At 42.1% G+C, this 24,477-nt stretch overlaps 1 protein-coding gene and 1 long non-coding RNA gene across 2 annotated transcripts in view; one reads left to right on the top strand and one right to left on the bottom strand.

Annotated features, from left to right (window-relative positions):
- The window catches only part of DROSHA (drosha ribonuclease III), an 81,898-nt gene extending 76,679 nt beyond the window's left edge, over positions 1-5,219 (top strand). Inside the window, exons 31-32 of the mRNA XM_068160988.1 lie at positions 44-90; positions 4,055-5,219. Coding sequence (XP_068017089.1) covers positions 44-90; positions 4,055-4,185 — 178 coding nt within the window. The 3' untranslated portion in view covers positions 4,186-5,219. The remainder of the gene's footprint in view (positions 1-43; positions 91-4,054) is intronic.
- A 1,913-nt stretch (positions 5,220-7,132) lies between these two features.
- On the bottom strand, positions 7,133-12,507 carry LOC137452517 (uncharacterized). Its single transcript, XR_010990103.1, has 3 exons — positions 12,370-12,507; positions 8,505-8,525; positions 7,133-8,288 (listed from the first exon to the last, which is right to left on the bottom strand). It is a non-coding gene; the product is annotated as an uncharacterized lncRNA (long non-coding RNA).
- Positions 12,508-24,477: the final 11,970 nt, after the last annotated feature.

Raw genomic sequence — 24,477 nt, 5'->3', positions numbered from 1 at the left:
CAACTTCCATCTCGTGTAACATTTTTTTGTTTGGCTTTCACAGTATTCAGCAAGCAGAAATGGGAGCTGCAATGGACGCGCTTGAAAAATGTAAGAAATTCAGGCAACAAAGAAAATACTTTGTAGTTTGTATGCTTGGTCTCTAGTGAGCTGAGGTTCAGGTTCTCTGGGGGGGGATAAGATTGGAACAGGATGTATATCATAGTATCATAGTATCAGTCAGGGTTGGAAGGGACCACAAGGATCATCTAGTTCCAACCCCCCTGCCATGGGCAAGGACACCCCACACTAGATCAGGCTGGCCAGAGCCTCATCCAGCCTGGGCTTCAACACCTCCAGGGACGGGGCCTCAACCACCTCCCTGGACAACCCATTCCAGGGCTTCACCGCTCTCATGGTGAAGAACCTCTTCCTCACATCCAGCCTGAATCTCCCCACCTCCAGCTTCATTCCATTCCCCCTAGTCCTATCACTACCTGAGATCCTGACAAGTCCCTCCCCAGCCTTCTTGTAGGCCCCCTTCAGATACTGGAAGGCCACAATGAGGTCACCTCGGAGCCGTCTCTTCTGCAGACTGAACAGCCCCAACTCCTTCAGCCTGTCCTCATAGGAGAGGTGCTCCAGCCCTCTGATCATCCTTGTGGCCCTTCTCTGGACACGTTCCAGCACCTCCACATCCCTCTTGTAATAGGGGCTCCAGAACTGTACACAGTACTCCAGGTGGGGTCTCACCAGAGCCGAGTAGAGGGGGAGGATCACCTCCCTCGACCTGCTGGCCACACTTCTCCTGATGCAGCCCAGGATCTGATTGGCTTTGCGGGCTGCAAGTGCACATTGAGAGCTCATGTTGAGCTTTTTGTCCACCAGCACCCCCAAGTCTCTCTCCTCAGGGCTGCTTTCCAGCCAGTTACTGCCCAGCCTGTATTTGTGCCTGGGATTGCCTTGACCCAGATGCAGGACCCTGCACTTGCTCTTGTTGAACTTCATGAGGTTGGCTTGTGCCCACCTCTCCAGCCTGTCCAGGTCCCTCTGGATGGCTTCCCTTCCCTCCAGTGTGTGTGCTGCACCACACAGCTTGGTGTCATCAGCAAACTTGCTGAGGGTGCACTCAATGCCACTGTCCATGTCACCCACAAAGATGCTGAACAAGACAGGTCCCAGGACTGATCCCTGAGGGACTCCGCTTGTCCCTGGCCTCCACTGGGACATGGACCCATTGACAGCCATTCTTTGGGTGCGGCCATCAAGCCAGTTCCTTATCCATCTAGTGGTCCACCCATCAAACCCATATATGCCAAATGCTGTCAGCTCTAAGCAGCAGGTTTTCCTTGTAGTACTTTCAAGACAATTTTGTAACAGGTGAAGTTAATACAATACCAACAGATCCTTTTTTTCCAAAGGGAGATGATCAGCTACAGAGGTTGCAACTTAGAGGGAACGCTGTGCAGTGAAATTTTGGGAGATTTTTCCATGCTTAAAATGTGCAGTGGGATAAGATTGCATAGTGTCCTATGGTGTGATTGTCCCATCCTCTATTTGGGGGAGAGAGAAAATTATTTTTCAGTTACCATTTTAGAAAATAAAATTTCATCTCATATTATACAGTAGACTAGGAAAATACAACAGGAAGATCTCAGCCAGTGTAGGTCAATATTTATGTTAAGAACAGCTGAGGGCTCAGTATGCATCTCTCAAAATTCTGCACAGGATATCCAGCATGGGAGCAGTCCTTCATTGCAGTGCAGTCTTGGATATGAAAGGAATGAGTGTATGGAAATTTCTTGTATGCAAGATCTTTGGTCAGCTGAGTTAGTGCCAGGTGTGAATATACTGTAAGCAAACAGATGACAAGTATTTTGTGCAGCAGAAGCTCTATTCAGAAGCAAACAAGGAGGTACAATTTTTATTCGATTTGATTCAAAGGAAACACGTGTATTTCCTCTGATGCCTGGAGATCCCAGGGCTTAAACATTTCAGAAGACAATGAATCCCTGTAATTCAGAAAAAAATTTATATCCATCTGCTAGGCATATACTTCTCACCATCAGTAAATTTGACAAGTAGAAAAATATAAGTCCCCTTCTCAGCTGAATAGCTGCAAAATCTTAATGAAGTTTGGAGTGTTTTTTTCTTGTGACAGTATTAACATTCAGAGAACTATGAGCTTAATCTCCTGTCAAATCCAAGGACTTCACAGCTCTCTCCTGGCATGTGTATTTGTTTGAATACGACAGACCTATAGAGGTCTTTACTCTAACCACCCCTCAAAACAGAGCCAACTTTCCAGTTAGGTCATGTTTCTCATTGCCGTGCCAGCAGGTTTTGACCGTCTTTAAGGATGGAGGCTCCACAGCCCTTATGGGCATCTCTTCTGTTATGTGTATTTGTGGAGTGGAGTGGGGAGCTTTTTAATGCATAAATAGTTAAATTCAAGTAACAGTCATTTTCATGTACCCATTTATAGATATGATAGCCATAAGAAGTTTATTACCCAAATTTCCTTTTCAACACCTTAAATGGATTGTAAACAAATGGGTTCTTACCAAGCTGAGTTCTTAAAGAATCGTGTTACAAGCACGCTGCTGAAAATCCCATTTTCATTTTGTTGTGCACATGAGCAACAAACCTCCCAGAACTGCATTAAACAAAACACTACTGCTTTAAAAACACCACCAATTTTGAAAGAGTTTTCTTTAGGTGAGATTGCTTTCTGGTTTAAATAAAGATACCCTCCTATATCTGACTTGTAAATGATGTATAAATCCTTTATTCCTATAGTGTGTAATAAAAGGCAAAATTTTCACCAGCCAATAAGACAATGCAGCAGAAGGTCATTCTGCTGTACTACAAGCTCCTGCAGATTGTTTTCTGCACCATGTTCTGCAGCTGAACAATCTGTGCTGCCTGGGATGCAGAAAGAGAAGGAAAACACTTAGTGCCAAGAGATTCCTCTCTAAGGAGCCTCAGTGGAATTCTCTCAGTAGCCAGCCAGAGGGAAAGATCAGTCCTTTGCCAAGTCATCTCCCAAATTTGTTTATGGTTTTAAAGGTCAGTGTAGTAAACTTTTGCATTCATCTCAGACATACATAGATAGCCAGTGCTGATCCCAGAGCTCTTTGTGATCCCAGCAAGATGTACTGCCAACTACAGGCTGCCACATACTCTGTCATCTCTTCATTTTCTGACCACCTTGAGGGTGCAGGTTTCTGCTGCAGAGAGACACAGAAGAGTGTCAGCACTGTGGTCATGCAGAATGTCACATTCTGTCAGCTGTGCACTAAATTAAGAGCAATTCTGATCAATTATATAAACTGATTTGACAGCCTTGGTTTTAACTAGTGTACACCCATAGCAGCCAATGGACTAATGTCTGAAATCAGAAGCATCCATCCCCCTAGCTATTTTTCTGTCACCTCAGCCTTGTCTAGTCTGTCTTAGATAGTCTTCACTCATGCTCTTAGACTGTGCTAAGGCTGTATTCTAGTAGGTAGCCAAGCATTAACTTTTAGGAACAAATTACACTGCCTTCCATTTTGCTGCACTATTACTTCGCATTAGGAACCCTGGCATAATGTGGGGCATCCAGTGCATTCTGTGTGGTCTAAAATAATAACAGTAATGGAAGCATCTCTACAGTGCTTTGAACCAGTGGTTCCTACTTTCTGACAACAAGAGAAAAAGCCTTGACAGCATTGACAGTAGCTTCACATTTGTTTTTCAGTATTGCCCACCTGTTGCTAAGGGAACTGAATGTAAAATCCAGGTAGTACCTGGCCATGTTGCTATACCAGGATTTGATTTGATTTTTTGAGTGTATGAAATTCAGCAGGGGAAATCATAAAGAAACAAAAACCTTAGGACACACAGCCCTGGTTTATTGTGACTATTAGAAATAAATGAGTAAAAAAGGTAGTAACATTATTCCCTCCATTGCCCTAATCTCATCAAAGTGGTTTTGTGTGGTTGTTGTTGGTTTGGGGTTTTTTGGGGGAGAGGGAAGGCTTTCTGTGTTATTAATTTGTTTATTAATGTAAAATATTTCTCCTTGTGTCAGACAACTTCCCCCAGATGGCCCATCAGAAACGGTTCATTGAACGGAAGTACAGACAAGAGTTGAAAGAAATGAGGTGGGAAAGAGAGCATCAAGAGAGAGAGCCAGATGAGACTGAAGAAGCAAGGAAATAAAAAGAGGGCACAGAAGCAGTGGCATATTTACTTACTCTAATAACTCTCACAGTGGCCTATGGAGACCTAACCTAGTTTCTTGCCGATGATGAATGAAGAGTGCCTGTTGATATCAAAGAGGAAATTGTAATCTCTCCTTTTTAAAGTGTGTGTATATGTAGTATTGCTTTTGTTTTGGTTTAAGTGCACAGTTTGGGGTTTTAATATGATTTGTTTTAAAAGCCTTCTAATGTTTCTGAAAAGCTGTGGGATTATTTTAATTACTTTTACTGTCTTGTATGAAGTAATAAAGTACTGATTTCAAAAGCCTGTAGGAGGAAAAGTTGTTTAGCAGTTGTCTCCAATGTCTAAATGCTGTTTTGTCAGTGACCAGCAAAGTTATTGTATGAACTGCACTGTGGAGGAGGAAAGTGTTACAAGAAACTGATTCAGTAGAGCACTTACACATGTACCTAAGTTTGGCAGCTAAATGTGCTTCTTGACTCTGCTCAACTAGAGCCATAAAGTTCAGGTCCTTTTACAGTAACTTATGCAAAGGAGAGATTCAGGTTTGGTTTCGACAGTGGATTCCACATCTGGAATGTGGCACACCTCTGTGTGGTGAGGTTGGGGTTTTAGTCTTTATCTCAGTACGGTAAAACTCAGAAAAAGAGAAAAGGTAATTATGAAGCAAGAGGATGATAGCTTTTTTTGGTAACAAATGTACTGAGTTTGTATTTACAAATGTAATTTCAGTCTCAACTTCTTGCTCTATCAAACTGATGGTTATTTTAATGGATTTCTTTGTCCAGAAGATACCAGTGTGACCGTAACAGTCAAATGGTTTATTAGAAACTCCACACAGTTGCTCTTCCACATCGGTTCGCTGCAAATTGTTTGCATCCAGAGGGCAGAATTTGTCACCATGGTGCAATTCAAAGGTGGTGTACAGTTTCAAGGCAGCCAGTTTCCTTGATGTTTGGTGTCTGTGGTTTGTGTTAGAAAGACAGTTGTTTTCTTTTATAAAAGTTCTGAATTATATCCAAAGTGGAACACCCACTGTGTCTGTTAGTGATTTTTCCCACCCACTCCATTGTAGGTGTTGGCGCATTGTTCGTACTTTTAATGTGCTGGCTTCAAGCCATTCCGTTCTGTTATGCTGAGTTCTCAGTTAGAACAATCCCATCATGCATATTGTGTAGTCCATTTCTCTCCTTTCTCATAACTGAAACAGATACAAATTTTCTTTTCTTTAACTCTCTATTTTCTTCCTGTTTCAGATCCTTTTTACTGAGTCATTTATGCATCTTTTCTAACGTAAGTAACTTAGGAGTGCGATGTCAGGCAGCTTCATGAGCATGGATGCACAAGTCTGGCCCCAAGAATTCTTGCAGACGTCTGCAAGAACTTCTCAATGACCACACTATGCTGAGCAACTCATTCAGCAGTTGTCTGAAGCACCTTTATGTAGGTGTGCAATGGGCACCCCTGAAAGCACTTTATCGAAGGTACCAAAGTAGACACAAGTGTAACTGAAAAGTTCACATTACTCAGATAGCTTTGTAAAGTTTCACTTGTGAGCTAATTAATGTGTATTTTCATAAGCACAGTTTTGTACACATGCAACATGAGAGAAACACTTAAATGTGGGGTGGGTTTTTATTTTTAAAACTTTACCCCATAGCACTACCTCACTTCTTCCAGCTTCTATGGTTGCCTTTTCTTAATGGATTGATGCTTTAAATCTGTTTCAGAGGATGAGAATAAAAAAACCCACACATTCTGTAATCTGGAGCGTGCTAGTAAACCATTAAAACATAAAGAAGGGGACAAAACAGTAAACAAAACAAAACAAAACAACAAACCACCAACCAAGATAAAGCCAAGCTGCTGCTTTCCACTGGATGCAGCTGTTGACTTTTGAGAAGTGATTGTACCTCTTTAGAGAGTCAGTCTAAATAAAAAGCTGATAGGCCTCTGAACAGTAGCAGGCTTAATAAACGAGCACCAACTCCCCTGCCCTCATGTCTTTTTGTATTTCAAACTCTTGCTTCTAGCAGTAGTTGAAATGGTGCCCAGGTAGAGGGCTATGGGTAATTGTGTACACCAATTATTGTATTAATCAAAATTAATTTATTTTTCCCTCTTAACTGTGATTCAGAGTCATGTGTTCAGGTTGAACTTGATGATCTTTGAGGTCTCTTCCAACCTTGGTGATTGAGTGATTCTGTGTTTAACAAGTAGAACATGTAGTAACTTAATTTGGGGGTGTATGGTTGCTTTGCAAATTTCTCTCATCACATCTGATAGCACCAGAGTACCCCAGTGGGATCGTTGGCTCAGTTTAACATGACTTCCATTCTTGCTATACATCATTTCATTTTTCAGCTGTGAAAAGACTCTGAGCTTATTCATAAACATTTGCTTAAAATAGATTGAATTAATCAGATACGCTGTTTGGGAGGAGGAACCCAGAACTATTCTCTTTTCTTCTTTGACCCAGAAATTGCTTGAAAACAAACTTTTAAAATGATTTCTGCATTCCATTGCTACACTTAATGAATTTTAGGTCATCCTCAATAAAATGTTAGATGAGAAACTTTTTTTTTTTCTTTTAATGAGTGGGCTATTTTGCCTTGTTTCACTGTGTGAGCATGAGCTAGCAAGATTGCCTGGAGAAATTTTGTCTTCCTGGTCTTGAAGGCAGAAAACAAAAGGTAAAGAAATTCACATTTTCTTTGTCCAAGTTACAACCACGGTGTCTTTCTGTGCAAGTACTGTCTAACAGCAGGCTGTGAACATTTCTGATAATTTAGAGAGGTGTACAGAATGTGTGATTTGAGCACAGTCCTTTATAACATACACTAAGGAAAGAAAGTTGTTCCCTTAAGTTGCCTTACATTTGAGAACTGATTACTGAACTCATGCAAATCAGTGGAACAGTTGCGGTTTATAAATAGGCAACTTTGGCTGCTCGCTTGGAAATGGGATGGTGTCTCTGGCTTATTGATAACATAAGGCCCTTTTTTGATTGCTCCAGAGCCTGATCCACACTAATCTAGAAGATCTCATTCAGGATCTGTGGACTTGTTTTGGGTACCAGTAGATGAAAAAAAAGCAGATGGAGATGTTTTTGGTTGGTTTCTTTTTAATGTGCATATGATACAGAATTGTCTCATCACTGATTGCTGGAAATTATTCTTGGCCAGTAAACCAAAGTGTCAGAAGACAGGCATTCTGGATTCTGCTGTCTGGTTTTTTCATTCCTAGTTATATAAATCTGGTGAATAACCTGGAAAGCAGCTGCAAAATGAATTTGTTTACTTACCAGACTCACAAACAAACCCCCGCAACTACCGTAACAGTATGGTAGGCGTAACAGGGAATTGGATCTCTCATCTGTCATGAACATATTTCAATACCATTTATTCTTATTTTAGAGTTGCTGATTAGACCTTCTGCCACAGAAAAAAAAAATAGGTTGATTCCCTGTGTTTTGAAGACATAATTTCTCTTTGTATAGAGATGCCAGTTAAAATGGTAACAAATCTGGAGGTGTATGGCCATCTCAAATTACAGGCAAGATGGCAATTTTTATTTTAGTAAGAACGTGTTCTCAAAGGATTTAATGACTTTTTTGTTTTCTTCCCTCATATTCTGATATATTTTGTTCACAGTGTGTGTTACAGGTACTGTGTTTCTTAGCAAATTGTTCACATTTATGGACATGCTATTTCTACGTAGCAATGAAATTGTAAGATCATCCATCACATCTAGTTACTGTTTGTCTATATTCCCCTTTTAAGGTAATTCTCTGGAAAGATGGGTCAGTAATTTTGCACCAGTCTTGTTTTCCTTATTGTCTCATTGCTGTTGCAGTGAGTTGTTCATCTGGAGCCACTCTCTGAAGCTTGCAGAAGAGAAGGCCATCCTAGGCTCTTGTGTCTGTGCTTTCTCTGCGTAGCCACACACTTGACCTGGAAGGTCATGAGCAGAGGGAAAGGAACATTGCTGACTGGAGTGCACTGACTGATAGCAGCACGCTGGAAGATCTCCCAAGGAGTCATAAAAGTAGTGCAGAGAGGCCGACCCCATAACTGTCAGGCAGAACAGGTAGGCTAAGGCTGTGAAGAGAAATTGTAGGAAATCTCTCCCATTTTTGAACAGTCAAAAGACAAGGACTGTTCAAAGACAAGAGTAACTATCTTCTTCAACTGTCCTGCATTTTTTTGTTCCCAATCCCGGTTTTTCAGCCCTCCTCAAATTTCAGATTCTTTCTGGGGCCCTAAGATGAAACAGGATCTGTGCTCCAGCCACTCAGATTTCTGTATCAGGCTTACCTTGGAGGTCCTTTTCTTCACCTAAGAAGATAACAAGGGAAACACCAAATTACATACAAAATCTCTCTAACTAGTTATATTGTGCAACCTGATCTAGGTGACCCTGCATTAGCAGGGAGGTTGGACAAGATGATCTCTAGAGGTCCTTTCTAACCCCTGAATCTGTCATATTTCCCTTTGGCTAAATCCTCACTGCGTTCCTCAAAAGGATTCCAAAGTCTTTCATTACTAAAGGTATAGGTGATATATACCTGTGATTTACAATACAGTGATACCTCAGTGCCTCAAGCATGTAATTCTGTTGCTCTTCACAACAACTGAGTGGAAGGAGCAAGAGACTATTTGTTCTGTTGCTGAGAGATGAAACTGAGAATGAAACTCAGATGGGTCCAGGCCTCAGGAGAATGCTTCATCTAGTTGATGCCTTAGCCTGGGAATTAAGTATCTTCTTTTCTTTGAAAGCCTTTTACACTTCCCATTCCTGAGAGTCTTTGAGAAAAAGAGAACTTGGCTGTGCAAGCTGGGCACTCACTCTTACGCTTTACTCCTGCAGAGTCTTGGGTCCAACAATAATTGAGAAACATCTCTAAAACTGAAGGCTCTACTCAGAGAAGCCAGAGCCACAGAGTGTTGCTTGCACACATTTTCAGAAAAAGTGGAGAAATAAAACCTTCCATTTACACCAGATATTTCAAAGTGATCCATTAGCAAAGGCCAGACTCTGGAGCTGGCAAATTGGGAATTTTTACTGGTGGCAGAAACAGCTCATGCATCAGTGAGCCAGACATGATGCAGCAGTGATGGGTGAGTGTCACTTAGAGGTAGCTTGTTATTTTAAATAAAGATGGGGATGGTGGTCATGGAAGCCCATGGGACCCCACTGATGCAAGCTGAGCCAACATTACTTAAATAAATAAAGAAAGAAAATACTTCCCTGCAGATTTCCTGCTGTTGTTACTTCAGCCGCTTACTCTGTCAGAACAGCTCTGACATGCTGACCAGTTTTTGCTGCCAACTAAAATTACAATTCAAATACTGCAGCTCTGTTTCCAGAGGCATACTTGAACTGGCAAACCAGAAGCAGCTATCTCCCACTTATGCACCCCTTGAAAATGTTAATGTCAGTATCATTTATTTATTTATTTATTTAAAATTAAAAAACAAACAAAAAAGCCACCCACAATTTAAAAGTCATTACAGTTCTCTACAGTAAGAATTTGTAATGACCTCATTGGTCGAGTTATCCAAAACCTCTGGTCTTCTATTCCTGTGATCATAAACATTGTCAAATACATGAGAATCTTTAGCTTGATCATCATTAAGGAAAAATAAATATCATGCTAGCCAAAGGTAAAAAGTAAGAAAAAAAAACACCTGGTTTAATGTTTGACTTTTAAAATCCCTGTTATTCAATACTGTTGTCTTCTTCCTCCTTCCAAAACTCAAGGCAAGTATTTTAAATACGTTTTGCACCTGTCAGTCTGTCAAACATTACAACCAATATCCTGTCCCAGTAGGTATCTGTACCTTAGCAAGCAAAAGCAATCTATCTGTTATTGCTAAATGGTTTTTGAATCAGGTCTTGACCAGACATCCAAATTGATGGGACACTGCCAACCATATGAGCCTTCAAACCTTCAAGAGAATTCAATGGCTTTACCCAGGAACTGATTTTCATGACTTCCCGTTCCTTATGTTCTCATTCCTTTCGAAGTTATCTGGGTTTAGGGGGGTTTTGTTGTATTTTGGGGGGTTTGTTGTTGGTTTGTTTGGGTTTGGGGGTTTTTTTTCCTTATTTTTTTCAGTGTTTTCATCTGTTTATCTCCTATTTTAGTGCTTCCTAATCCATACTTTTGGTTAGCAGATACAGCATCAATTTCTTGCCCGCTACAAGAAAATAAATTACCTTGAATTACTTGCCCTTATAAGTCATACCTCAATGCTTAGAAATACATTTTAAAAGAGATTGTGCTGTCTTCAGGCATGTATCAATGTAGTTTTTGCACCTTCTGTTATGAATTTATGCAATTGCATTAAATTTGGTCTGTTTCAGCTGGTAGTTTAAAAATGGACATTTATACATGTAAGCAAGAGATTGAAAAAAAAGGCAGAACCGGTACCTAAGACAGTAGGGAAAGGCTTATTTCAGCACTGCTGAGAACAAGATTGACTTGATAGAAAAATACGTTGACCACTTTCAAATATGAAAACCACTGAGTCTCATTGTGAAACAAATACAATTCTATGCCACTTGTTTTGAGATAAAGATGCCTTTAAAAATGCATGAAGAGCTGATTTTTATGCAAAGACAGAGTACAACTCTTAAAAGATGTAGAAAGGCAATAGTTTTTATTACAAATAAAACTGAACTGATGAAACTTGAAGAAGTAGGAATATAGCAAAACTGTAGTAAACAAACAGAATTTAATTAGGAACGTGCTTGAATATGCATGTTTCTGGTAAATGCATATTATACACATTTCATAGAATCACAGAATAGTTTGGGTTGGAAGGAAACTCCAAAGGTTATCTAGTCCAACCCCCTTAAGAAATATTCGAAGTTTTCACTTAAAAATGCAGCATGGTATTTTTTTGCCATTAAAAGGTCTCCTCTGTGTTTATTTAAATACTGTTTAGAGTGTAAATAGTCTTTGTGCTGCAGCCAGAGATTTTCACAGGCTCTGGAGCTTTTTCTGGGCCATTGCGAAACCAAAATGAGAGAGTTCCTGACACGGGGGAGGCGGGAATTAAAAAGGAAACCACAAGGCTTGAGTCTAGCGGTGGGATAGGTTGAAAGTAGATGATCTTTAAGGTCCCATCCAACCCAAACCATCCTGTGATGTCCTCAGTCACCAAATACGTCGAGGGTAGAAAAGAGAACAAAACCTGCATCTAATTTTCAGCTGAGATTTGTTTCATCTTCGTACCCCGTAGCTACTTATTTACAGCACTTCCTTATTCGTGTGAGTGCTCTAATTTTCCTGCACAGCAAAATACAATTTGGTTTGAGGGAATCTCTATGTTCCTGAAGGCTTATAGAATTAATTATAGAAACTGAAAAGAAAGATACCGAGGGTTAAGGGTTCTGCTGCGGCTGACCGCATGGACGGAGCACTGCGACAGTACCAAACCCGCCAAGACAAAAGCTGAGCGCGAGCCTGCTCCGCTCCCGCCGCGAGCGGGAGAAGTGAGCTCCGTGATGAGCGGCAGCCGCGAGGCAGCGCGGGCGGGGACTAGAGGGACAGCGGCAGTGCAAAACCTGGGGGAGCCGCTATTTTAGCGAAGCCTCTGAGAAGAAGGGTCGCCCCTTCGGACCCTTCTTAAAGAGGCAGAACTGTGCAAAAATGCAAAGCCAAAAGCGGAGAGAAGAGAGGGGCTGCCTCACACCCCGGCCCGAGTGGAATACGCGAGCTCCCCGACGAGCGGCAGCTGTCAGCTAGCGTGGGCGGGGACAAGAGGGACGACGGCAGTCTGAAAGCCGGTATAGCCGCTGAGGCCAAGGGCTCGCGGGTGGAGGGTCGCTCAGCAGACCCTTCTTGCAGGGGTAAAAACACAAAGGCAAAAGCCGAGGCAAAGAGAAGGCGCTCCACCAGCACCACACCCGGCCCCGAGCAGGAATAAGCGAGCTCCCTGACGAGCGGCCGCTGTAAGGCAGCGTGGGCAGGGACAGGAGGGACGACGGCAGTTTAAAAGAAGGCGCAGATGCCGTTTTAGCGGAGAGTGGCCTCGCAGACCCTTGCTAAAGTACTAACACCGCAGCAAACGCGCAAAAGCAGAGAGGGGGCCCCTATCCCAAGCGATAAAAGTGCTGTAACGAGAGGCCGCTGTGAAGCGGTGTGGGCTGGGGCAGTACTGACAGTGGTACCTTAAAACTCAGCTTAGCTGCCATTCACCAAGTCGCGAAGGGCTCCAGAGCTGAGGGTGAAGTTGCAGCCTCTTTCTAAGGTAGCCAAACCCCGGCTAGAACGCAGAGGCAGCAGCGGAGAGAGAGGCCGCTCCGCGCCCCGAGTGGCAAAAGGGAGTTCTGTGACGAGCGGCCGCTGGGAGGCAGTGTGGGCGATAGCGACGGTGGCAGTTTAAAGCCCGGGGGCAGTTTAAAGCCGGGTGTAGCTGCCGTTTCAGCAAAGTTACCGACGCGACGGACTCTAGAGTGGAGACCTGTGCTGGTGGACCCTAAAGCAGGAAAAGTGCAAAAGAGATGGGGTTCTCAAGCCCTGCCCCAGGTCTGAGCGGGAAGACTGAGCCCTCCGAGGAAGGGCAGCAGTGACCTAGTGTGGACAGGGCCATGACTCGTGGCAACCAATATCCTCTCATTAAAGAATCCCCAGCCAGTATGAGCTACTAGGAGAGCAGCGACGAGGTTAGGTAAGCAGGGCATGACTCACAGTCTGTGCATTGCATTTTCCACCAGCAAGGCATTCAGGGAAGGCACTTAAACTGGTGGTCATTGCCTTCCCAGAAGAGGTCTGATTTGTGGTTCATTCATCCACAAGCCTTCACCAGAAGGAATGTGATTCCCTTGATGAAATTTGTACACAAGAATGTATCTGGTCTAAGTCTCTAGCCTTTTGTTCTTTATGATGTTTCCCTGGGATCACTTACCTCACTAAGGTAGGCACCATTAATATAACTTTCTCAATTCCTTTTTCATATCTTAAGGCAAATAATGTTAGCTTAACTTGTAAACAGTCATCAATGTGGGACTTAGGACACAGTTTAGTGGGCATGGTAGTTGGGTTGGGTTGGCTTGATGATCTTCAAGATTTCTTCCAACCTTAATGATTCTATAATACTATGACAATTCTTGTGGTTGATGGCTGTGTGGTAGGAGTCTCTCCACAATCAACTGGTTCATGCTTGTTTGCCTTTACTGTTGAGCTCTTGCTGTGGTAGCTTGGGCTCGAGGTCCAATGCTCGCATGTTATGAAGGTGCATGTGACAAGCATTACTTGAGTACTAGCAGGCATTGTCATTGTGTTGCAAAAGACCTGGCATTGGCTCTGTTATACACAGGACAAGGCAGGTCTCTGTTGTGAATTCAAGACCAGGCATTACAGCTGGTGGTTGTTGTTGTTGTTTTTTAACATTTGATCATATGCTCACCAAATTTGCTGGAGGTTATTACGGCTGTAAGCATGCAAACACCTATGTTCCTGTGCACACAAAGTATGTGAGTTTGAAGTGATAGATTTCCTTGGTTCCTTGAAAATGAAGTGCTCAAGAACCTTCCAGTAACAGCCACAGGTAGGTAGAGGGGACCATGGGTTAAGACTGTCAAAAGAAAAGAATGTGCTTTCTTCTTGGTCTTGCAGCTTACATGTGTACTTGCTCCTGTTGGAGGATTAGTGGCTGTCAACCCCCAGTAGTGAGAGGTGGAGGTAGGGTTAAGAGTGCTTACTACATGCTTGAGAATGGTTCCCAAGCCAGCAATATGGCACCAGCGCAGAGGCACGCTAGCGGGAATGCATCTAGTGCGTTTTCAGCCAGTGAGAAGGCAGAAAAGAATAAGCACAGGGTTTAGCTCAGCCTTGACTGACAGAAACTGCTGAGAGCTGAAAGTAGAAGCAGGACCTCCTGCTACAAACTGTTTAATCTCTGACCAAACCAGTATTTCCTGTATGATGGTGAAGTGGAAGACAAGAGGTCCAGAGGGCAGTGTGCATTACAGAAGACCTCTACTCAATGAGCTATTTCCATACTGTTTAGTAATGACTCATCTCTCACCTTCACACATGTTGAGGGGATTTTTATGTGCTCCCACATGTGCACGCATACAGATGTGCATATGCATACATGTGCCTAGAATCAAACAGATGAGTGTGTGTGTGCAGATCAAGTCTGGGACTGTGCAAGTGTGGGAGTGATGGAGGTCCAGAGGGACAGCTGGATGACTCTTTTGCCTCCTAGGCAGATCTGTTATTTCTGGCAATAGAATTGGTTTGTTCATTCTGTTTAATGATACTGACCTTTGTGTTGAATAGGTTGGCCTGTTGCAAAGGTAGGATTTCTGATCTTTTGGGACTTCAGTTGTTTGGAAGAATGAGGATAGTTTTTACTTGCATTGGGCCCAAAGAGAACAACTTGTGATGACCAGGCTGCCCTTATAACTCATTTGCCCTTTACATTTTGACAGACAATGTGACTTCAGATTTAGTTGTATGTTAGAGACTATCTAAAGTTAAAGAACATTCTGGAAATAAATGATGTCTTATGGCAAAAGGAAATTGCAAGCTATTTTGAATTTTACATTTTAATGATTTTTTGTATACTGTATTGGGAAACTAATCCTGAATTTGTCCTGTGAATTCTAGAAACTACTTATCTTGAAAAGTAGGGGGGGAAGGTCTTTTTGATACATTGAACTGTATTGTCTGAGAGATCTTATGCCAATGCTAGTTTGTACATCTCTGAAAGAGCAATCACTCTTAATGTAAAAAATTGTCCCTAAATCTTACCTGATCTTGGCACTCCCAATCCGATTTCCCCAATCGCTTTTATCTATGTGAACCCCTCAGATTTGGTACAGAAAGGTTCAAACCTGTGATGTTTTGCAGCCCATGAACAAATAGCCTCTTTAGGGTTTCAGTCACTAGACTTGTAGGGGCCCTGATCCTGCAGTAATTCTACCTAAGATTAATTTTAAGTATCTGACTGTCTCTGAGTTCAGCACTTCAGCTAAGATTGGGAACTTGTGTTATTTTGACTTGCATGCCATTACTGACGCCAGCTTTGCAAGCTTTGCTTGTATGTACCACTCTGTGCTGTCTGTAGGGGGAGTGTAATGGTGGTCACAGTCCAGAGACCCCCAGGCTGCCCAGGTGACCTTGGGGTTTGGTTGATAGTCAAAAATCCTGTCCTGTTTTCTTCCTCTGAGGTGTCTGGTTCTTCTGGGTGGAAAGCAGAGAGGCAGGGAGAAAATGGGGTTTGTATGTTGTACGGTAAACTAAGCAGCACTCTGACTGCACACTGGAAAAAGAGATCTGCTGAGTAAGAAAGTGCTAATTCCACATCACCATTTTCGCAGTAGAGCTACACTCTAGGTTTCATAGTTTCATAGTTTCATTCAGGGTTGGAAGGGACCACAAGGATCATCTAGTTCCAACCCCCCTGCCATGGGCAGGGACACCCCACACTAGATCAGGCTGGACAGAGCCTCATCCAGCCTGCTCTTAAACACCCCCAGGGACGGGGCCTCGACCACCTCCCTGGACAACCCATTCCAGGGTTTCACCACTCTCATGGTGAAGAACCTCCTCCTCACATCCAGCCTGAATCTCCCCACCTCCAGCTTCATTCCATTCCCCCTAGTCCTATCACTACCTGAGATCCTCAGAAGTCCTTCCCCTGCCTTCCTGTAGGCCCCCTTCAGATACTGGAAGGCGACAATTAGGTACCAAGCCCCAGAGGAATGATAGCATAGTCAAATTAATGAAAAATAAGTTATGATGATAAATTATTCAAATGGATAAAATTACTTTGTATTAAGAAGACACTGAAACTTAAAACTTGATTTTTTTCTGGTATAAAAAGATTTAGCTTCCTCACTTTCAGGGAAACAGTGGGAACATGTATCATTCATCTGAGAATCTGACTATGATTGGCAGCATAAGTAATCATTCGAAACTTGGTGGCACATATTTCATCTCCTTTATGTGACAGCCATAAGGTGAATGTTTTTTATTCTGACATGGCATAGCCTTTCTTTTGAGTTCTGTGGTGTGATTTTTAAAGGATGTGAGATAAAAGCTGTGCCTCTCCAAAGGCACTCTTTCTCTGATGTTAAAGGAAACAATGTAAAAATATGCCCACTAAATAAGTCATCAGGGATTTTTTGGAATAGATTACATCCTTCTGTCTTAAAAACTGTAATACAACTCAAGATACTCACCTTAACTCAGTTTTTGTTCAGCAATTTTTCTGTACAAGGAGGCATATGTAGTGAAGGCAAATCTGGAGGAGACACCCTAACAGAAGAGGTTCCAGTGAACAGAGAGAAAAGAAGCTCCTCTTTTGACTTCTGTAATGGCACTTTGAGGAGTTTAATCCTCATTGGTCCCTCTCCCATTTCTAAGGAGGGGATAGCAGAAAAAAGGTTGAGAGTTGTTACTTTGCTACAGGTGAATACCAGCAACCTGTGAACATATCTGGCTCTGCAGAACAGTCTTTGATTTTTAAGTTCCTTAGCTTACATAGAGGAGGATGTGTGCTAATTTGGCTTTTGCTGCTGAGATGAATTTTCACAAATGGCTGTCGTCAGCTTGCATGCATGCATGCAAGCACATGGAGCAGCGGAGGGAAGCATAAGGTGGCACAACAAACTTTTAAGGACCATGTCAACTTGCAGCATGTTGCATCTATGGAAAAAAAAATGCCCCAAACTCAAGAACTCTTGGCAAGTTTGTCTGTGGGTTCCCAGTGTTAACAGTGGCTGCACCCACACCATTATAGGAAGCTCTGAAGGAGCACAGTGGCCAGGTCACTGCACACTGAGGAGGCTTACAGGATGTGCGAAGTCATCTGGGGTGTGGCTGGGTATGGCACAGCAATTCACACAGAAGGATGTCTAAGGAAGATGCTAAAGCTTGCCCACTTTGACCAGGGAGTGATGCTGTCCATCCAGCAGAAGGCCATGGCACCCCCACGCCCTGTGCCTGCCAGGTCTGATGATGCTTTTCCACATGGAACAATTCTGTGATTCCGTACACTCTTGTCTGAGAATTGAGGAGTGACAGTGCTTTTGTCTTTGATTAGTACAATGCCTGTCGTTAGATGAGTTGAATCGAGGTTTAACATTTGTGGCATGTAGTTGTTGTAAGACACAAGTGCTCAAATTGAGCCAGCATAGCATTGCCTCCTTAACACTTTACACAGCCATTGCCTGTGAGGAGGACACTTCTCATCCCCAGATGACTCCTCCAGCCATCCCCTTATGTGCAGATGAGAGGAGGAGTGACAGTTTCTCCAAAGTGAGAGTATTTTCAAATGTCAAGAAGCTTTATTTTCTGCTGTGTTAAACTATCAAACCCCCAGATAATATACCTCATAAATGAAATGAGACTCATTAGTGGGAACATAATGAAAGAGAGTTTACAGAGGTTACATCCCAAGGTGTGGTCACTGCTGTGGAAAATGTAGGAAAGGGGTAAAACCAGCAGTCTGGTTTGTTCCTTCAGTAGTGGTGTGCATAGTTGTTTATTAACCCCAGAAAGGGCAACTTTAAAATGACAAAATGAGGATAAAAATGTTAAGGGACTATGAATTTTGTGTTTCCTTTCTCTCCCCTTTGTCTTCTACCAGTGTCACTGGGCTGGCATGAGCTCCTTACTACCCCTGCGTCTATGGCAGTGCTGTGGCTCCATCCAGTTTTCCTTATGTTAACTGCTACACATTTGGAAACTCAAGTTCAGGTGTTTTGTCCAGGAACAGCTTTAGGGCTACTGGAATGCCACAGAAGTCCTTTTGTCTTAGATCATCAAGGTTCTGTAGGTTCTCAGCTCCTTTTTAACTGAGAGTTAATTGCACATCTGCAAAAGCAGAAAATAGCACTCCTTGACTTAGAGTATTGGAAGTGTAAGCCTGTTAGGTGGTTTTGAGCACTTGCTTACAAAGGTGTGGAGAGTTGTGTGAGGACTTAAACTATTGAATTAGAATGCCATCTGTGATAGGAGAAGTGGAAACTATTGTACTGACTGCATGGCAAAGGATCCCAATGGTAAATTTATGTCCTGGGTTACTTAGGCTTGAATAGAAGAATAAGTTCTCATTCTAAACTCATCTGAATTAATAGGAGTACTTTTCCTTGACTTTAATAAGCTTCTATATTGAGCTGGAAGTTAAGCCTTGAAATGCAACCTTGGCATGTGAGTAACTGAGACTTTAAAAGCATGAATTTACAGTTTGTCAAAATATCAAGGAGGTAGTGCTGATGAAACAACATCTATGCTGTGTACTAAATCATAATGTACTTAGTGAAAAACAGATGTCTCTTGAGGGACAAGACCTATTGAAAACCACCCCTGTGTTGAACAAGGGTCATCCATTTCCATAGGTTTTAGTAGTTTCCACTTACTCCTGAAAAGCTCCAAGCTCTCTTGAAACATGACAGAAGTCAAAATGCTTGAGGCAAATGCAGCTGGAGGAATTTACAGTCAAATCAGCGCTAACTGCAAAAGAAGCACCTGTGTCTATATACCAATTGAAGGAGCTAGGTGGAAAGGTCACAAAATGATGAGCTGTGGAGATGCAGTGAATGAAGTTTAACAGATGAGAAGTCAAATAAGAAAAAAAGAATAGCACTGCTGTCACATAAGAAATAATTATGAACAAGCAGGTGTAATGAAAACAAAGGTATGTTGCAAGTAATGGAATTTGAATGCTGCCAATCCAAAATTGATCAGACCATTGTGGAGGAAAAATCATGGACAGAGTGCCAGGAAAGACTCTCTCCATCATTTTATTCATGGACCAATGTTCTCAAATACATGCATTAATTGTACCTCAGCCACCTTTGAATTTCTCACTAGCCTAATTACTCTTAGGATAAGCATGAACAAAAATCTAAATGTTTCCTTCTTTTCCTCATGGCTATTATTTTTCTATTGTCTTCTGAGACTTGGTGTAATTTCCTTCATTTGTTGTGTTGCGTAGAAGATATTTACAGGCTATGTTAATTTTCCTCCCAAGTTTTCTTTTCCCCTCATGAAGTTCAATAAGAGCAAGTGCAGGGTCCTGCATCTGGGTCGAGGCAATCCCAGGCACAAATACAGGCTGGGCAGTGACTGGCTGGAAAGTAGCCCTGAAGAGAGAGACTTGGGGGTGCTGGTGGACAAAAAGCTCAACATGAGCTCTCAGTGTGCACTTGCAGCCCGCAAAGCCAATCAGATCCTGGGCTGCATCAGGAGAAGTGTGGCTAGCAGGTCGAGGGAGGTGATCCTCCCCCTCTACTCAGCCCTGGTGAGACCCCACCTGGAGTACTGTGTCCAGTTCTGGAGCCCCTATTACAAGAGGGATGTGGAGGTGCTGGAACGTGTCCAGAGAAGGGCCACAAGGATGATCAGAGGGCTGGAGCACCTCTCCTATGAGGACAGACTGAAGGAGTTGGGGCTGTTCAGTCTGCAGAAGAGAAGGCTCCGAGGTGACCTAATTGTCGCCTTCCAGTATCTGAAAGGGGCCTACAGGAAGGCTGGGGAAGGACTTCTCAGGATCTCAGGTAGTGCTAGGACTAGGGGGAATGGAATGAAGCTGGAGGTGGGGAGATTCAGGCTAGATGTGAGGAGGAGGTTCTTCACCATGAAAGTGGTGAGACCCTGGAATGCGTTGCCCAGGGAAGTGGTCGAGGCCCCGTCCCTGGAGGTGTTTAAGAGCAGGCTGGATGAGGCTCTGTCCAGCCTGATGTAGTGTGGGGTGTCCCTGCCCATGGCAGGGGGTTTGGAACTAGATGATCCTTGTGGTCCCTTCCAACCCTGAATGAAACTATGATACTATGAAACTCTGTTGTTCTTTTCAATTCCTTTCTTTTTGTTTGCTTGTTGTTTTTCCCTAATTTATATGCTCTCCATTTCTATTTAATGTCAGAGCAGTTAAGTATTTTGACTAATTTTACGTCTAATCTTTTTCTCAGATGTCTAAGTCTATTGGTTTAAGCTGACTGGTCTCACTAGAAGGGATGGGGCTACCCCCTACACCCCCTGCTCAGTGTCACAGCTTGTGTATTCTACACCATGCTAACATCATGCTTACTGCATGACAGGAAGGGGTTGCCCGAGGCTTATGGCACTCGAAGTATATTCTGTAGTTTCTGAAGTTTCCTGTTTTGGATTCTTGTGGTTTCTTCCCCAGCTTCCGTGCAGGGGTGTGGCCCTTTTGTTCCGGTTTTTCGACTTGCATGGTGTTAGCTCTCTTGATTTCCCTTGCTGCTGCGTATGCTTCTGGTTATTTCTTGTGCTGTTTTCTCTCGTGCAATCTTATATCCCTGCGGTAGAGTAGTAAAAAGTCCTTATCTCAACTAACATCTTTGTTTCCTGAGCCCTTTTTTACCGTGTCCGTTTGCGGGGATGGAGGGGCTTGTGGGAACTGGCTGTGCTAACCCAGGACACTACTTAAACTGCTGTGAGGGACGTCTCTACAAAAAATGCTCTATAATGATTTCTGTTTTGTGCTTTTGATATCCAGCAGCAGCACACTTTGGATGCTTTTTCATTTAAGAAAGACTGGATCAGGTTTACAGCTGTATTTAATCACATGGTCCTGTATGTAAATGTCTAACAGGATTTTTGGAAGTGACTAAGCAGACTGAGTTCCTAATCCTTAATTTCACTGTATTGCCCCTGTATTCCTTCAGACATCTGCTACATGTTACTGATAAATTGGAGTGGAAACTACCATTTTCTCTGTGCAGTGCTGAGAACATAGCCCTTGCTCGTTTACTCTGTAGTGCCAACTTGAAAGTGCCTAACAGCAGCATAACAAAACTAGGGGCCATTCAGTGGGAGATAATATGAAGTAAAAGGAGCCATGCAAAAAGGCACCACACAGCCAGCTCATCTGATGAGGAGAGTGAAGAACTCACAACTGGAAACACTATGCTTAGCAATTCAAGATAAGGCATCGTTTTTCTCTTCTTTGCAAATAGAATTCTTAGGTTGGATGTATAAAAAAAGCAAGAATATATTTTCTTGCAACCTCTGATTATATATTTAATTATAAATATTAGCTAATAGGGAAACAGCTGTAATCTGACAATGGGCTTGTGCTGGAACCATGGTGCCAGGGAGTAGGAATCTTGATCCTGTCAGAAAATGTGTATAGGAACACATGAGCTCCTTCACCCTGAACTCCATGTTGTCATTGGCTGCTGTCAAGCAGAGGATTTAGTTTCAGTGTTGTGAGAAACCTTAGGCAATCTCACACAATGCAAGTGAGAAAATGACAGCCCTCTGATGATGCAGCCAGTTTTCCTGATCAGCGTGATTGTATGAGAGCGCTGTACTTAGTTATATCGATTTGTCTCTGAGAGCTCTTTCTGCCACATAAATCTCATTGAAAATCTTTAAAGATTTTGCCCCAGAGTGCCACTATGTTTTCTTTCTCAGTAGAAAGAAGCAGAGCCTGGAATTCATTTCTCAAGTTTTAACTAGAATAGTCCATTTATGAGGCAGATCTGAATGCATCTCTATTTTACATTTTGAAACATTTAAAAACAGCACTACACTTTATGATTAACCTTCATATCTAAGCAGTACTACAAAGAGCTGTATCTATCTCCTCTCCCTTTTCTAGTTTGAGAGCCTTGAATAAAGAAAATCAGCTTGCTTTTATGTCATTTCAGATGGAGGAATTTGAAAGAGCATTGTGCTTATTATAGCTCAAGCCTTGGGTACTATAGGCATCATATTATAAAGATTCTATTTGTTCTGTTCTGGTTACAAAAACCTGAGCATGCTTCTCTGATGATTTTATTATTATTTTTTGAGTAACAAATTATTTTTAAAATAGATATCTTAAGAATTAGGTTTTTTAACTCAGCCATACCTAAGAAATCTCAAAATATTAATTCACGCTAATTCTCTGTAGAGTTATCCACAATTCTTGAGTGTGATTCTATGCCTGGCAACTAATATTTTTTTCTAGCACATATGTAAGTAAAGGGAGGTGGTTTTGAGGCTGTTCAGGTACAGAATAGCTTATATGATGGGGCTCTAAATACGTTTGCAGTACTGAATGTTTGGTAATATTATTTTATTCTCTTGAACAGGCTACTAAATTATTCCATGGCTTTCTCTGTCACTTGCACAGATGCAGCAGTCTGTCCACACACTGTATTAGGAGACTGGGGACTTCATTACCTGCTCTTTTTTTCCTTCTAAACAAACCAACTTCAAGAGCTTTTACAAATAATAGATGAAAAAATGTCATTTATTCATTTAAATTACATGGCCCAGAGCAACTTAAATATAATTATCACACTGTGCGATAAAGCAAACTTCTTAAAGCCATGAGATGGCTAGCAACATCTGTCATTAGACAAGCATCCCTCTACAGGGTGGAGCCAATTTCAACAAAGGAAGGTATTGCCTTAATCCAGAACATAATAGGAAATCAAACAGGTTATCATTTTTCATTTTAGGCAGAGGGATACACCACTAATTTGTATGGAGCCAATTTTAAAGAAGTGAGCTTTGTACCTATGCCTTCAAATGGATCAAGTTTGTGAATATGGCATTAGTTGTGTTAATGAACCCCGTCCTGGACAATGGTCATGTTTGTAAATTCTCCCCAAAGGGAAGGGAGGCCTCTAACCCACTGCTGTGCCAAAGAGATCGAGCAGTGGGAAGGCACTCTAAGTAAAGAGTGTTTTTGCTTTGATTAATTGAAGTATTTTGTGGATTTTCTCATTTCTTTGCAGTATTAGCTCCAGTGATGACAGGAGTAACTCATATGCTGTCATTACTGCAATATAGAAAAGAGCTTTTGGACTTTACCAGTGATTAAAAGGTACCTAGGGAGTGCCCATAGCTGTGTGCATCAATGAAATGTGAATGGTCCATTCACTAAAGCATGGGCTAAGTACCCATCAGGGTTTCAGAAGACAAGATGGAGTTAGATGGTAAGGCTGAGTAATTGTTAGCATGAGAGCTTTTTATATGTATATAGTTAGTATATAATGTAAATGTTTATGAATGTGTCCAGATTATAAAAGAAAGGAGACGTAAGAGCAAGAGCTGAATGAAAAAGTTTGCAGTTCAAGCTTTGATCCAGTTAGTCTTGATGCTGGATGTGCAGAAGAGGTGGTCAGAGTTGGCACAAAGCAAGCACTGCATGCAACAGAGATACAACCTTCCATAAGAGAGGAAATGAAAGGGTGGAAGGAGAAAGCTGACAGGATTTGATGATGAAGCTGAGACGCTGACAATACAATGAGAGTTGCTTATTTTAGTTTTGCAAGGTAATGGTAAATGGGCAATAAAATGAAATGCCAAAGTGTTGGCACAGTGTTTTATATATAATGATACTCATGTCAGATCTTTGCTCTAGGACTCAAAATCAATATCTGTAATCGAAGTCCCTTTGCCCTCTGCTAAACTTCGTGCTGGTTATCAAACAGTTAACTTGTATTGTCTTTGAGGAATCCCATTTCACCACTGCCAGAATCAATGATAACATTCTGACTTCACAAATGAACAAGCCCATGGGCCAGATGGATGTTTGATAACAAAACATTTGAAAGGCTCTTTCTGCAATAAAGAGCTATATGAAGTATTTGTGCTAAAGACCAGTACCAATCTTTTGTCTCAAGGGCATTTGTAATCAATATTATATTACAGCTTGATTAAATACCAAGATATTAGAATGGTGAATCTCAAAGTGTAGTTTTTACTTCTTTGTTGGTTAAACACAAATGTAAAAAAATTTTAGGGAAATGTTGACAATACTGGAAAACAACAAAATCAAAATAGTGTCATAGTTACTCTTTCTGAACATGTGAGCTTTGCAAGGAGAAAAGCTCATCATTGGATTGGTACCTGGCAGATGCTGTAGGTGGGCAGAATGTTATACCCTTGCTGCTAAATACTTTGCCTATTTATCCTGCACTCCTGGCATGTAGGTAGTAGAACATGTGGAACATTTCTATGTATAGCTTTTTAGATTAGAATGGAATAGAATAAACAAGGTTGGAAGAGACCTTCAAGATCATCGCATCCAACCCATCAACCAATCCAACCCACCTAAACAACTAACCCATGGCACCAAGCACCCCATCAAGTCTCCTCCTGAAAACCTCCAATGATGGCGACTCCACCACCTCCCCAGGCAGCCCATTCCAATGGGCAATCACTCTTTCTGTATAGAACTTCTTCCTAACATGCAACCTAAACCTAGTATTAGTATCCAATGCATGCATAAAAGGTGGGTGCCTCTTAAAAAGCTGGTGGCATGCATGGGAAGCCAGATAGAAAAGCTGAAATCTTTCTTC

The sequence above is a fragment of the Melanerpes formicivorus genome, unplaced genomic scaffold (assembly GCF_026170545.1).
Source record: "Melanerpes formicivorus ecotype bairdi unplaced genomic scaffold, bMelFor1.0.p_v2 SCAF_55, whole genome shotgun sequence".
NCBI lineage: Eukaryota > Metazoa > Chordata > Aves > Piciformes > Picidae > Melanerpes > Melanerpes formicivorus.
This window is presented reverse-complemented; position numbering and strand designations above follow the sequence as displayed.